At 44.8% G+C, this 14,893-nt stretch overlaps 1 protein-coding gene across 5 annotated transcripts in view; it reads left to right on the top strand.

Moving 5' to 3' along the window:
* The window catches only part of CHD6 (chromodomain helicase DNA binding protein 6), a 193,912-nt gene that overhangs the window by 127,023 nt on the left and 51,996 nt on the right, over positions 1 to 14,893 (top strand). For all 5 annotated transcript variants that reach the window (XM_070472634.1, XM_070472635.1, XM_020869725.2 and 2 more), the window contains one exon: positions 2,450 to 2,645. In XM_070472634.1, the coding sequence (XP_070328735.1) occupies positions 2,450 to 2,645 (196 nt within the window). The remainder of the gene's footprint in view (positions 1 to 2,449; positions 2,646 to 14,893) is intronic.

The following is a 14,893-nucleotide window of genomic DNA, read 5'->3' as shown; positions in this document are numbered from 1 at the left end:
TCTGATGCTTTAGGGGTGTCTTGTCAAAGAACATCGAGTCCTCTGTGCCTGCAGCACTAATTATTCACGTGTGTGACGGTGGGGTGCTGGCAGCCGTTGTTTAATTGAATCTCAGTCCTGCCTTCTGACTCCGAGTACTGTGCTTCTTCCACTGCCCAGGACATCACATACACAGCCACACGTAGGAGCGACTCGGTGCAGGTCCTCAGGGCATCGGTTCACAGAGTCAGTTCCATGTCTGAGCTTCTGTTCTCACCTTCTGCCAGAGTTAACTGGTTTCCAGAGTCGCTGCTTTATCTTTAATTTTCTCTTCTAAGTTTTTAGGGAAATTTTTCTGCTGCATTGACACGTAGGGTACATTACAAAAGCCATATAGCAAGCTGACTAAGAGGGTGGACTCTGAGTCAGCTGGATCTCACCGGCTAGGTGGCTGAGCAAGTTATTTCGTTTGTGAGGGTCATTTTGTCTTTTGGGGTTTTTTTGTTTGTTTGTTTGTCTTTGATGTTTTCTCAAATGTAAAATGGGAAACTACCTCATGGGATTATTACCAGAAGTGAATATAAAGATGCATAGAATGCATGTATCACAGCGCCTGGCACCGAGCTTGACACTTCAGAGCTTGCTGTGAATATTGTTGCTGTGGCTGTTGTAAATACCGATGATAATATATCTAATTGCTTCATAGTTGTATAGAATTCAACTTATGACCCTTAGCTTTTAGCGTAAGACAGAATCTCCTTAGTCTACCTTCATGACAATCCTGTACTGTGTTTTATTTATTTATTTGCTTCTATTGCCTCATGTATTATTCTTAAATTAATTGCATTAAAAAAGAAGAAGAAAGGAAAAATCTGCACCTGTAATTCCAGATGGGGGTGCACTATAGCTTTGTGAAAGGAAGGCATTTTTTTTGGACTTGGCTCTTTGCCTTGTACATTTCCCTTTGAGCCTGAGTTGGTCTGGTTTCTCTCCCTGTATTTCCTTGGGTGATTTCTCATGTGGATTTTTCTCTTCCTGGGTGGCTCAGATGGTAAAGATTCTGCCAGCAATGCAGGACACCCAGGTCCGATCCCTGGGTTGGGAAGATCCCCTGGAGAAGGAAATGGCTACCCACTCCAGTTATTCTTGTCTGGAGAATCCTGTGGACAGAGGAGCCTGGCAGGCTATAGTCCATGGGGGTCACAGGGTCAGACATGACTGGGTGACTGACATTTCACTTTTAAAGAAGGCAGGGTTATATTGCCAAATTTAGTTATCTAGAGCCAGCCCCACCCAGAGCTGTCTACCCCTAGAGGATCTATCTTTAGCCTCTTACTAGTCATTTATCTCAATTTTTAGCAATCCAGTTTCCCAGATGCTGGGCTACTGAGATTTTCATCAGGATTCATGTTCTTGGCTATGGTGGAGTCTAGGGTATCTTGATTCTTTTCTTACTTGGTTCCTATTACTTATACTTTACCAACCAGTTCTTATTTGTTGGTCAAAATTGGGCCCAGGGTAGCATCCTCATATTAATTTGTCCATTGTCAAGGGGTAAATAAGAAAAGATAAGACTCAGCAGCTACTCAGATTGGCACAGTTTTAATTCTGTGCTAATTGCATGATCTCCATCCTAAAGGTACCTTCTGTGTTTTTTGAAGGTGGTTCTAGGCTCCCAAAGCAATACTCCCTTACCTTCTCCTACACAATGCTGTCCACCTTTGTTTCTTAACTTTCCACACAGGTATGTGTCTTCTTAATAACTTTCAGTTTTACTTCCTCACTTTTATTTTCCTCTAAAAATTCTTCTGGCTTCTTTCCAACCTGATTCAGCTCAGAAACCTTTCTTGCGATTTCTCCCTATGTGCTTGGCAGCATACTGCCGAGAAGACCTTGGTTTCAGCTATAAACTTGGAGGCGTTGTTTTCTGCTTCTGGAGCCTCGAGGAACTGTTAGGATAGAAATGACCAACCAAGATGTAACAATATGACCTGTCCGTACGGTCTTCCTCCCATCGTCAGTCCATCCAAAAGCAGATAGAGCCTGATTTGAACTCTGACTCCATGCTATATGCTCAAGTAAAAGATGGTTGAGGCTTTTATTTTTCTTTCCCGGTCTTATGATTAGATTCAGTGCAAGAAATTTGGGAAACACCGAGAGTAAATTTGCCCGGGCAGTGGGGATTGATATTTTGTTTACAGCTCCTCTAGTCATCCGTAGTCTGTGGCTTGTTTTTTGTTTTGGTTTGGTTTCTGCTTGTTTTGAGAGGGGGGACATTTTGCAGCGTGGTTTCAGGTGTCTGCCCTGCTGCATACAGAGAGGGGGGGATTCCTTCTAGACTGCTGACACTGGGTCCATATGTAGAAGTGAGGGGTGTAAGGCCGTTAGTCACCAGCTTCCTGCGTTGTTGCCTGTTCTCCACTGAAGTCATGATTAACGCCTGGGCTTTCGTTCGTTTGGGTCCCCTCAGATACACCTATGAGCGAATTGATGGGCGAGTACGGGGAAACCTGCGCCAGGCAGCCATCGACCGGTTCTGTAAGCCAGACTCAGACCGCTTTGTCTTTCTTCTGTGCACCCGAGCGGGAGGCCTGGGGATCAATCTCACAGCTGCCGATACCTGCATCATATTTGATTCAGACTGGAACCCACAAAATGACTTGCAGGTAACCATAGGATGATTGCTGTTTGCCTTAGCTGTCCCTGATACTAAGAACCTCACGACAGGGCCTGGCTTGGCTACAGAGAGAGTCTGCCATGCTCCATGCTACTGCTACAGCATTGGCCGGATGGCAGGCTCAGGGCCTCGGTCGGGGGTACAACTAAGGAAGAAGTAAATGTCGAGCCTTCCCACTAATCAGAGTGGTTTTTTTCTTTTTTTTACAATAAATCAAATGGTATTTCACAGTGGTAGCCTCCAAAATGTAGATTAGAAGTACTCTTCATTGTTATTATCAGACATATAAAGAAAGATACTAAGCTTGAGTAATTTTCTAATTCTTGACATATGGATTGCTTCTGGCATTTTCACTCACTTCGGTTGTGAGGTAGCTGTATGTCGTTTACAGTACATGAAGATGACCCAGAGGTGTGGGAACGTTCCCTCGTGTGGCTGGGGTGACTGAAGCATCCTCATTAGTTCCTTTGCTCCCCACTTAATGTAGCACATTAGAGTTCAGTGTGTGCCAATTAAGTATGAGTCCCCTACATACGAATGAGTTCATTTCCAAGAGTGCATTTTTAAGTCTGATTTGTTCGTAAGTCCAACAAAGTAACCACAGGTTACCTACCCAGCACCCAGCTAACACATTCAGCTTTATAGTTCTGTGGTGCAATAGGTTTGTAATAACTTTTCACACAAATAATAGCTAATAAAAACAAACAAGCACAAAAAATACAGGAAATATTTTTAATCTTATAGCGCAGTGCCTTGAAGAGTACAGTAGTACAGTACAACAACTGGCTTACAGGGGTTGGCATCGAGCGAACAGGCAAGAATTACTGACTGGAGGAGGTGGGAGATGGTGGAGCTGAAGGGTTGTCAGCAATAGGAGACGGAGGGCGAGCTGCAGTTTCACTCACGCCTGACGTTGTTGGCACAGATTCTGGTTCCTTGCTGGAGCCAGATGCATATTCGCATCTTTGAAAGTTCACCACCTGAAGGTTCATTTCTAGGGGACTTAACTGTATTTGCAGATTAAATATGTTAGTTTTAACCAGACTGAATAATGTTTGGTTTTAAAAAAATGACTGGCTTTAAAAGACTATTGCAAGGATTGGAGTTAATGCATTTTAAAAGCAAATGTAGACAAACAAGAAAATGACAGAGCTGATCCTTTTGGTTCAGCATTCCTTATCAACCCTGTTTGAAAGTGAAAAAAAAAATGACATTTTAACCAGATGGCACAATAAGTCAGTCCAGAAAATTCTGACTTGTCAAGAAGACCATTTTAGATCCCAGAGTTACATCCATTACCATTACGCTTCATCCCACGTGTGTATTGGCTCCTGGGATATCTGCTGATACTCAAGAGTGTGAGACCAGCGTGTGGTTCCCTGGTCACGTCAGCACACGCAGTCTCCCCTCTGAGTGGCGCTGAGTGTGTGATGGGGAGAGCGGTGGGACCTCAGAGCCTTTTTCATGATACTGATAAGAGTGACTGGTAAGAGAAGTTGGAAGGCTGCTGTTTCACAAAACTGAGGTGGTGCCCTAGGGGGTACTGCCAGGGAAGGGATGCTAAGGTTGATGGGTATCTGGCTTCTTCCCTACCCACCACATCACACAGAGTCACTCTGCTCTGTCTTTTTCATTTAACGAGTTTCCAAATAACATTTTATTGGAAGAAAGCAGTCTGCTAGTTAAAACAGCAGTGCTCTAAATTATCATGTTGGTGACAACTGGATAAAACTCAGGGGGAAAAAATCATCATAAAACAAATTTTGTGGCACATTGTTCAGCATCCAACTTGAAAAATCAGTGGCTGTGACCAGCTCACCATCAGGCCTTTCTGCTGGTGATTGGATATTTGGGTCCAGGATGAATTGCTGAACTTCCGTGGCAGGTCCAGTGATTACAACTTTGTGCTTTCAGCGCAAGTTCCATCCCTGGTGGGGAAACAAAGATCCCACAGCTGCAAGGCCACCAAAAAAAAAACCATAAGAGTTGCTAGATATAATGAATAACCAATTTTTAAAGGAGTTAACATACTCAACACCACGGTGCTAATAATCAGTAGAAACTAGCGTTTGACAAGGTCAGCAGCAGGAACCTAATAGGGGACAGGAGACTACTGCCTGCGGCTAGCTGCCTGTTTTTAAAAATAGTTTTATTGGAATATAACCACACCCATTTGTGTCTGTATTATCTCTTGGTTGCTTTCATATTACAGTGGCAGAGTTGAGTATTGCAACAGGGCCTTCGTAGCCCAAAGCATCTGAAATATTTACTCTTGTAGAAGATGTTTGCCAACCCTGAAGCAGATGGTTCCTTAAGTTGTAAGTTCTCGACAGCTGTGAAGTTCTGTGCTCCTTCACAGTGCTCACCTGACGATGAGGCTCGGTACCTGGGCTCACTACAGTGATGGGTGGCCATTTGGAGGCTCTGTTAGCTAGGCATGCCTGAAGGACTTTCAGAAGGAGAATTAGAAGCATAGGGCTGGCATTTAGAGATCGGTCACAGCCAGAGGCATCGAGACATTGATGGTGCAGTGCCGAGAAATGGAATGAGCGAGAGTAAGAATGTCTAGGCCTGAAGGAGGTGGATCAGTCACCTCTGAGGTGATGGATGTGTCTGGTCAGATGGGGTGGGCAGGGCTCTCAGGGAGAAAGGTCTAGAGAGAAGGGAGCAGCTTCGGAATGGCTGTTGTTAGTGTCCACTGCTGGGGGAGTTGCACGAGATGAGTCAAGGAATTAGTGGGGATGTCCAGACTGAAGTTGGACTGTGTGAGGGTTTTATATGCTGAGTCATCTTCTGAACTTCCTCTAACACTCAGCCTCGGTGGAGAAGCAAAGACCATGAGCGCTCAGGTGATTCAGGCAGGCACTTGTCCAAGAACGTGCAGAATCTGATCATGAATGACAGTGTCAATGAACAGCCCCAGGTCCACGTTAGAGTTAGAATTCCTCAACTTGTGGTCTCCCAGACTGGCTGCCTCTGGGATTATTTTTATTTACAGTTTTGTAACCAAGAGGGAACTCTCTGTTATTTTTGAGACATCTGATCAGACAAGGTAGAAATGAAAGAACTGGGATGCATAGAGTAATTTTAGGGCAGGGGAATGGGTCTGTGGTTATTGGTGGGCTATTCTGAGTTGCCCCCCCAGAGATGGAGCAGGGTGTTCTCGGCTTGCCTGGCGTGGGGAGGGGAGTATGAGGTCTGAGATAACCCCCCCAAAAAAACAATGCGCATTCAGCACAGTCTCCCCAGCATTTACACTTCACCCACGTGCTGGGAATGTGATATAGAAGACAAAGTCTGGAGACTGGGGTGCCGAGACCAGCATGTGGTTCACAGGACTGCAGATAAATCAGCTGTGGACATCAGTAAAATGCATTCCTGTCCCTAACAGAGCAGAACACTCAACCTGACCGTTCCCTGATACTGACCTTGCTAGCCAGTTAGGTCACATTAACACAGTCATTCACACATATGCCTGTATTCTGAAATTTTATGTATACGAGTGAAAGCTTTCATTCATCTGTAGTTCTTCATGGTTACTGAAGAGTCACAATTCCTACCCTGATTGAAGATGATTGTATTCTTCTTGGAAAATAGGTGTGGCATAGTACATTCCTCTACGAGTCAGTTGGAGCATGTTCTACCTGATAGAAACGTCAGGACCACGAAAAGAGAGTCTGAATTGTGAACATGGTCCTACCTTCTATGCTAGTGAAGTTTTAGCGTAGCCCCAGAGGTCAAGTTCAAATGGTGAACTTGAGTGTTCACTGTGGTCTCAAACAGCCCGGACAGATCTGGTGTGATCCATGCTTGTCCGGAGTCGGGGCAGCGTGGGGAGACAGGGACTGTGCTAGGACACTGCTTCTCGACTGATCCTAGGCAGACGCCCTCTGAGCCTCGACAAGGAAGCCGACCAGAGTGGGGGGAGCGGGGTTTGGGCTCAGCTGAAGTCAGCCCGAGTCCCCGAGGCAGGGCTGCAGACAAGCCAGCATCCACGGCCGGGAAACAGAGCTGCATTGTCTGAAAACTCAGCCCAAGTCAGAGCAGTGTTGCCTTTTTTGGTGCTTTTTCATTAACGATTATTGAAAGTTCATTCATTCAGCCTTCTGATCTTTTTGCTGGGGCTTTCTGTGCTTTGGGGATTGAACTAGAGAAATACATATGTTTTAGGACTTGCTGGAGAAATATACATGTTTCAAAAAGCAGCGCCACTCCAGCTCTGAGGGCACGTGCCACCCTCGCAGGGGCCTCGCGGTAACAGTGGTAAGGTGACCCGGGTCCTGTCCTTCCTGTGGATAAGGCCCCGAAAGGGGGAACTCGGGAAGCCTGGGGGCAGGCATCCTGGCCGAGAGCACAAGCACAGGTGATGTGGCCTCTGCAGAGGGTTTGGAAGGGAGGAGGGAGCCCAGCCAGAGGAGGGGCGCTGACGCTCTGCTCTGAGAGGGGCGAGGGGCTGGTCCCCGTGGCCGTTGCCTCTGCCGGCACCACCTCTTGATACTGATCGTGTGCCTGCCCGTGACTCGGAGGACTAAACTCCATTGAGTTTACTTTTCTTTGCCAGAAGAAAGGAAGACTTTGTGACTGCTCTGTTATGTGGCCCAGGCGCTCAGTGACCGTCTGTTGAATGCTGGGATGTGCCAGAATGTGCCGGGCATGTTTAAAGTGCCAAAGACACAGCAGTGAGCAAGACCCGTGGTGTGTGCTCTCTTGGAGCCTTCGTCTTAGTGGGAGAAGCAGACAGTAAATAGGGAAGAATAAGTCATATAGTCCCAGACAGCGATACACAGAAACAACACAGGATAAGAGGACAAGAATGGTGGGGTTGGGTGCCCTGATTTAGAGGGTAGCCTAGGAAGCCTTCTTCAAGAGGGTGACATCTTAGGGGAGATCTGAATGGTGGGAGTGGGAATCTTAGGATACAAAATCAGTAGGAAGAATGTTGCAGACAGAGGGAGCAAGATGTGTGGCCACTGAGAGTTGGGGGAGCACTGGTGGCACCCCTGACACAGGTGGGGGTGCTCACGGTAGGGCGTGAGTCCCCGGTAAAGTGAGTCCAGCTTCTGCAAGGCCTCTCCTGCTCCACTCCTCAGTGCAGTCTCCGTCTCACTCCCTGCTCCTCTTTTCTGCTGCCCCAAATCTCCCTTTTCCCAGGCCTTCGCTCGCCTTTCCTTCCTTCCTGTCCTCAGCCAACTCTCGCCTGACCTAGGGACGCGTTTAGGAGCACTCCACCCTAGGCCAGGCCCTGGGGAAGCAGAAGTGCGCAGGGCTTTGGAACCACAGAGTGGAAACACAGCATGGTGAGCAGATATCTGCGCTTTTCCGCAGAGATGTTTCCATTGTCAGAGAGAACATGCCTTTCCCCAAGGAGTAAGTCTGGAGCTGGAAATTGCAGATTCCAAAGTAGGCCTGCAGAGATGGCTGAAGGGAGGCAGCTCCCTGGGGCCCTGGTTCATACTGCACTGAGAGCCCCTGAGTCCTCCTCTGATGAGTAGGTGGCCCGTGGACACAGACAACAGAAGTACCAAGAGAAGTGTCACACCATTGGGTTTGAGATGTAATACTTGTATGTAGAATTTGAACTGGCAGAGTATCCCAGCATGCTCACAGTGCTGGAGTTAGAGGGCACTCTGGGAAATTCTTTTAACTTCTCTGATGATGTAAATTTTCTTTAAGGTACAGGTAGTATTTTAAAGTATTTTTTAAAACATGCCTTTAAAATGTCATAGAGCTAATCATTTGAAGTAGTATAAGGGTCAAGAGAGGAATGAACAGCATGCCTGGTTCTTCATACCAACCTTTGAATTTTCATGTGATTGTAGAGACATGATCTAAGATTCTAGACTTGGACCTAACCACCATGAATTGAGGGCCGGAAGCAGTTGGAAATCTGAGACTCCCTCTGTCTTCCCATCACAGTTATTGGGATCTGTACCCATTTAAAATTTTTCTGAACATGACTACTTGTATCTCGTATGTTTCTCAGAGGCTCTTGTATTAAAAAGTAGAGAACCACCTACGAGCTCTCAAATCATGCGGAGAGCACTGGAGCCCTGATTTCCCCTGGATGGAGGTTGTGGGGTGAAGGGGTTGCACCACTGCCTTGGACAGGGGCCCTGACTCCAACAGAGGTCCTGTGTTTATACCTTTGCTAATGTGTTTCGTTTGGACTTCATCTCAGTTGCTGGCTTGGTTCTGAATGTTTCTCTCTCTACCACGTTGTGTGTGTGTGAGTTCTAATAAGAAAAATAAGGAGTATATGAGATTGGATTGTAAAATAACGATCTCTTAAATGGGACAGAACTCACCCTGTTATCTTCAGTAAGTCATCTTGGTAGAGCCTCTGTCTCCTTGTACCATTCAGCTACTTGTGACTGCGCCCCCTGCCCACCCCCACCCCCCTACCCCCCAGCAGAGGTGTGCTTTTCTCAATTGGCACGGAGTCCAAAGATAGATATCCCAGGACTAGTCAGGTGACTTCCTGCTGACTGGAGAGTCCCAGGTTCCTCTGTCTCGCTGCTCCACCAGCCTCCATGAGTGTGGTTTACACACTCTTGGTTCCAGGATGGATATTTCAAACCCCGGGTAGAGAAAATAAGGAAGAAAGGCGTGATGCTTTTTTCAGAAGAGCAGAACTTTTACAGCTAGTCCGGGTTGACTGCTATTACTTGTCCTTGTCCAGAACCGTATGACCTGGCCGACTCTGGGATGCTGGAAATGGTTTCAGCTGAAGACGTGGCTGCCCTTGTGTAAGAGTCAGGATGCTGGTAGCAAGGACCAATGGGAATATTGATTCTAAGAAGGTCATAAATTGGTGATGTCTACAGCTCTGTTAGACCTTTGCTCAGAACATTTCTGAAACTCCCCCTTGTAATTTTCCCTCAACACCAGATGAGCCAAAAAATAAGAAAATCAATTTCAGTATTTAATGACCTCATATTGTTGTTTACTCTCTCAGTCGTGTCCAACTCTTTGTGACCCTATGGACTGTAGCCCGCCAGGCTCCTTTGTCCATGGAATTCTCCAGGCAAGACACTGGAGAGGGTTGCCATCTCCTCCTCCAAAGGATCTTCCCAACCCAGGGACTGAACCTGCATCTCCTGCTTTGGCAGGAACCACATATTACTACTGCTTTTTAGTCTCCATAATCCATAAAAGCACATTACTTACCTTGATCATGTCCTTTATTTATCAGGGCTGGCCATTAGATCCCTCCTAATAATAAGGATTTACTAGCACTGAAGACAGTAAAAGAAGGTTTGGCAATTAATTGTAAAAGCCCAAAACTAAACAACTTAGTTGTCCACCCATAGGAGACTTATTTACTAAGATAATTTATTCAGCTCTGATAAAAGAATGAGAAGTATCTCTACACACTGCTTTGGAGTCATCTCCTGAAGATATTGTTGGCTGAAAAAAAAATAAGGTGGAAAAAGTATGTATAGTATGCCAGCCTTTATCTAAAAAGGCTGGATGTCTGTCTATCTGTCATGCCTCCCGTGCCATGGAAAGGTAAACAAAAACCTTCATTTTAAATGATTATCTATTGGGGGAGGGGGTCAGGGTGAGGGAACAGCGAAGTGATAGATAGAAACTAGTTTTTCTGAAAATGCCTTTTTGTATATTCAACTTTGGAACCATCCTAAATATAGCATTGTAAAACAAGATCTCTTAAAAACTTCTTATTCTGAAATCATTTTAAATAAAAAGCACAAGATAGTGCAGCATTCTAAGATCCTTTGCCCGGCTTCCCTTAATGTTTTCATTTTGTATAACCATACACGTCTCCCAGGTGGCTTCAGTGGTAAAGAATCCGCGTGCCAAGCAGGAGATGCAGGTTTGATCCTGGGGTTGGGAAGATCCCCTGGAGAAGGAAATGGCAGCCCACTCCAGCATTCTTACCTGGGAAATCCCATGGACAGAGGAGCCTGACAGCCTACAGTCATGGAGTTGCAAAGAATCAGACTCGACTGAGTGACTAAGCACGAAGCACGCATAACCATAGTGTAATTATTAAAACCAGGAAATTAGCATCGGTACAGTACTCTGATCTATGGACCCTATTCAGACTCCTTCATTTTTCTGCAGATGTTCCTTTTTCTGGTCTGGGATCCAGTTCAGGATCTCAGGTTTCCTTTATAAGTTACAGCTCCTTAGCCGCCTGTAATCTGTGGCAGCTCCTGTCTTTCTTCATCTTTCATGACCTTGACACTTTTGAAGGCTACTGACCAGCTGTTTTGTAGAATTGTTTCTCACTTTGGGTTTGCCTGGTCTTTCTCTCATGATCAGATTTGAGGTTATGCATTTTTGCCATGAATATCATAGAAGTGATGTGATGTCCTCGGGGGGTATGTAATGTCGATACATCTTACTACTCATGATTGTTAAGCTTGGTTACTTGGTTGAGGTGGTGTCTGCCAGGTTTCTCCACAGTAAAGTTACTATTTTTACCTTGAAATAAAGTCAGTTTCTTGGGAGGAAATATTTTGAGATGCCGTAAATACTCAGTTTTCTTATCATACTTTTGCCTATGAATTTTAGCATCCACCAGTGGTTCTTGCCTTCAGTAATTAATACCATGGTGTGTTTGGCTAATGGTGATTTCTATTTTAGTCATTCCTTCTGCAGTCAGAATTGGACTCTTAACTATAAAGAACAGCTGTTGTTTGTCCCCCATATCGGTATGGATTCCTGAATATTTATTTTATCTTACAGGTTAGAATCCATTACTCTCATTATTTTGCTGTTTGGATTTGGTCTTTTGGGAGGCCCTTCAGGTTGGCTCCTATCCTTTAGACATGGTCCCGTCAGTTTGTGGGGCTTCCCTCGTAGCTCAGTTGGTAAAGAATCTGCCTGCAATGCAGGAGACTCGGGTTCAATCCCTGGGTCTGAAACATCCACTGGAGAAGGAAATTCTAGTATTCTTGCCTGGCGAATCCCATGGACAGAGGAGCTTGGTGAGCCACAGTCCATGGGGTCACAAGAGTCGGACACGACTGAGCGACTAAACCACCACCAGCACTGTCAGTTCGTGGATACTTCCCTACTTCTGGCACCATGAGACGTTCAGGTTCAGGTTATGTTTTCCCCGCCACATCCACAGAGCTGACTTTCTCAAAGGCTCCCTGGTTCCTGTTTAGTTGAGAACGGCTTGTAGAAATCAAGGTCTGGCTTGTAAGTGTGCCCACTGCTACTGGACGGAGGAGCCTGGCAGGCTACAATCCATGAGGTCGCAAAGAGTCAGACACGACTGAGCGACTTCACTTCACTCACTTGGTACTTTAATCACTGGAGAAGGAAATGGCAACCCACTCCAGTGTTCTTGCCTGGAGAATCCCGTGGACAGGGGAACCTGGTGGGCCATGGTCCATGGGGTCGCAGAGAGTCAGACACGACTGAAGTGACTGAGTACGCCCTGCTACTGGCGTGTTACTGCTTCTAGACTCCCCAGGCAGACAGAGGAAACAGGTGTGTGTACCAACACAAGCACATGTACCACACGCCTGTATTCCTTCTGTATCTGTTCATCTGTCGTGAGATTTCTGATTCCAGTCCCAACACCATAGGATTCCTTGTAGCTTTCTGCACTCTTCCATATTTGTAACTCCTTTCTCTGGCTGTGAGAAGCCTGGTCTCGTTATCATAATGCAATACATTTACTCATTTGTTCAGTCTTAGTATATGCAGAGATGAAGTAGTTTCAGAATCACTAACCCATATTCTATGAAAGCTTCCCCATGGCTCAGCAGTAAGAGTCTGCCTGCAATGCAGGAGATGCCCTGGAGACACAGATGCAATGCCTGTATCAGGAAGATCCCCTTGAGAAGGAAATGACAGCCCACTCCAGTATCCTACCCTGGGGAAATCCCATGGACAGAGGAGCCGGGAGGACTACAGTCCACGCATGAGGTCACAAAAGAGACACGACTTAGCGACTAAACAACAGCAGTGTCGGACTAAAGTGTTTTGTTTTTTTTTTAATTATTTCTTATTGGAGTCTAGGTGCTTCACACTGTTGTGTTAGATTCTACTGTACAGCAGAGTAAATCAGCTGTACATAGACACATATCCCCCCTTTTTGGGATTTCCTTCCCATTGGACCAAAGTGTTTTTTAGGTCATTAGTCTTAAAGTATGTTATCAAAATACCATTTTCCAAAGTTACTTGGTTTAATTTTTTCTTTCCCACATGGTTAAATTAATGTAGAGACACTATCCTTATTTCTTGATCCTGAGAACTAAACTGTGGTTATAAGAGACCATCCTTGCACTTAAGAAATGCACACTAAAGCACCCGGGACAGCTTACTCTCAAATGCTTCAGACAAAAAGTGGCCTGTGTGTGTACACACGTGTGTTTATGACTTTGTGTGTACTCAAAGGGACAGTAGAGAGGGCAGAAATGATACAGTAAGTGAAGCAAAATGGTCAGTCTGGATAAAGGGCATATTGGAGTTGTAAACTGAAATTATATCACAATGAAGGTATTGAAAAATTATATACAAACATTCGAAGTAGTCTCTCTCTTGGAGTTATGCTGTCCACGTCATATACAGCTAGATTCAACTGTTTGATTTTGCTTTTGCTATTTAGGGTTTCATTTCTCCCCACATTAATCCATGAGGTCACAAAGAGTCAGACGCGACTTGATGACTAAACAGTGACAACTCTATATTCAGATTTTATCATTTCTTTCAATATCCTTTCTAGCTATTAGGTTGGCGAAAAAGTTTGTTCAGGTTTTTTTTTTTCTTTTTTGCACAACTGCATGAGCGTTTTGGCCAATTCAGCGTTCTTCCCCCAGGATCCAAACCAGGATCATCCATTACAGTTAGTTCTCTTATCTCTTCAGTCTCCGTTACTGGATCAATTGCTTGATATTTCTTGTTCTCCCACCACATTTATGTCTTTGCCAAGTGCAGGCTGTATGTTTTTTTAGATGGTCCCTTGTTCTATGTTTGCCTTTCCTCAGGATTGGGCTCGGGTTCAGTGACACCTCTCGTGATAGTTCGTTCTCAGGGTGTCACGGCTACAGAAACACGACATTCATTTGTTGATAATGAGCACTTTGAGCTCAGTTAGTGGCGTCTGCTGGATTTCTCCACTATGAGGTTGCTCATTTCCCTCTAAAATTCATAAGGAATTTTGGAGAAATGCTTTGAGGGTATGTAAATATACTGTTTCTCATCAAAGTTTCACACAATGGCTTTAGTTTCCATTGATCCTTTTTGCCTGGATCAGTCATCACTGAGATGGTTGCAAAGTGGTGATTTTCTAACAGTCATTCTACATTTGTTAGTGATTCTACTCCATGGAAGTCTTCCCTTCTCTCCCATTAGCTTATTTATGTCAGTGTGTACTCATGGGTTCTTTTTCTGTTCAGTGGGTTATATCTCATCATTGTATTTATTTTGATGTTGAGTTAGTCCTAGACCCAGCCAGTGGAAGCCTCTTCAAGTTTCAGGTATTATTTTGATATGTCTCCATCATCCTTTGAGTTCTTCCTCACATTCTGGCATAGTGATCTGTTTCAGACTAACTCCCTGGCCCTAGAATTAATCACTTCTCTGACAGGCCTTGTTCTTCTTATGGAGAATGGAATTTAGAAACCAAGATCTGAGAGTTAGTTATGTTCTTTGCTACTAGGATGCCACTGTGTCTAGGCCCTCTGAGTGGACAGAGCCAGAATACACACACACAAAGGTCATCCAGATATGCATATATACATACAGTGCCTTCATAACCTATGTTTGTGTATATACATGCATATGTCTACCTAAACATAGAAACATAAATACACATTCATGTCTGTTTCTATATCTGTATAGGTGTGGTTGTGTACACACACGTGCACACCTAACCATGACAATACTGATAACCTCCAAATCCAGTCTGATACCACAGAGAATTTTTCTAGTTTTTCTTCTTTCCATATTTGTAATTTCCTTTTTCAACAGTGAAAAGCCCGATTCTTCTTACCCTCAGTATATTCACTAATTCGCTCAACCCTAAATTACACAAAAAGTATTCTAGAATTGCCGATCCTGACACTGTTAAAAAAAAAAAAAAAGCCCTATCTGCAAGTGTGTGTGTTAAACACTGCAGTTTGACTGAACGTGCTTAATGAGATATAGCCTAGGGTGGCAGGGCAGTACCTCTTACGTAGTTTTCAATGGTATGTTTTTTGGGGACAGGATCATAATGATGCTGTTTTTCTGGTATTTTATATATTGTGGGATGAA

The sequence above is a fragment of the Odocoileus virginianus genome, chromosome 9 (assembly GCF_023699985.2).
Source record: "Odocoileus virginianus isolate 20LAN1187 ecotype Illinois chromosome 9, Ovbor_1.2, whole genome shotgun sequence".
In the NCBI taxonomy this organism is placed as follows: domain Eukaryota; kingdom Metazoa; phylum Chordata; class Mammalia; order Artiodactyla; family Cervidae; genus Odocoileus; species Odocoileus virginianus.
The sequence above is the reverse complement of the archived record's forward strand: the minus strand, read 5'-3'. Positions and strand labels throughout refer to the sequence as shown.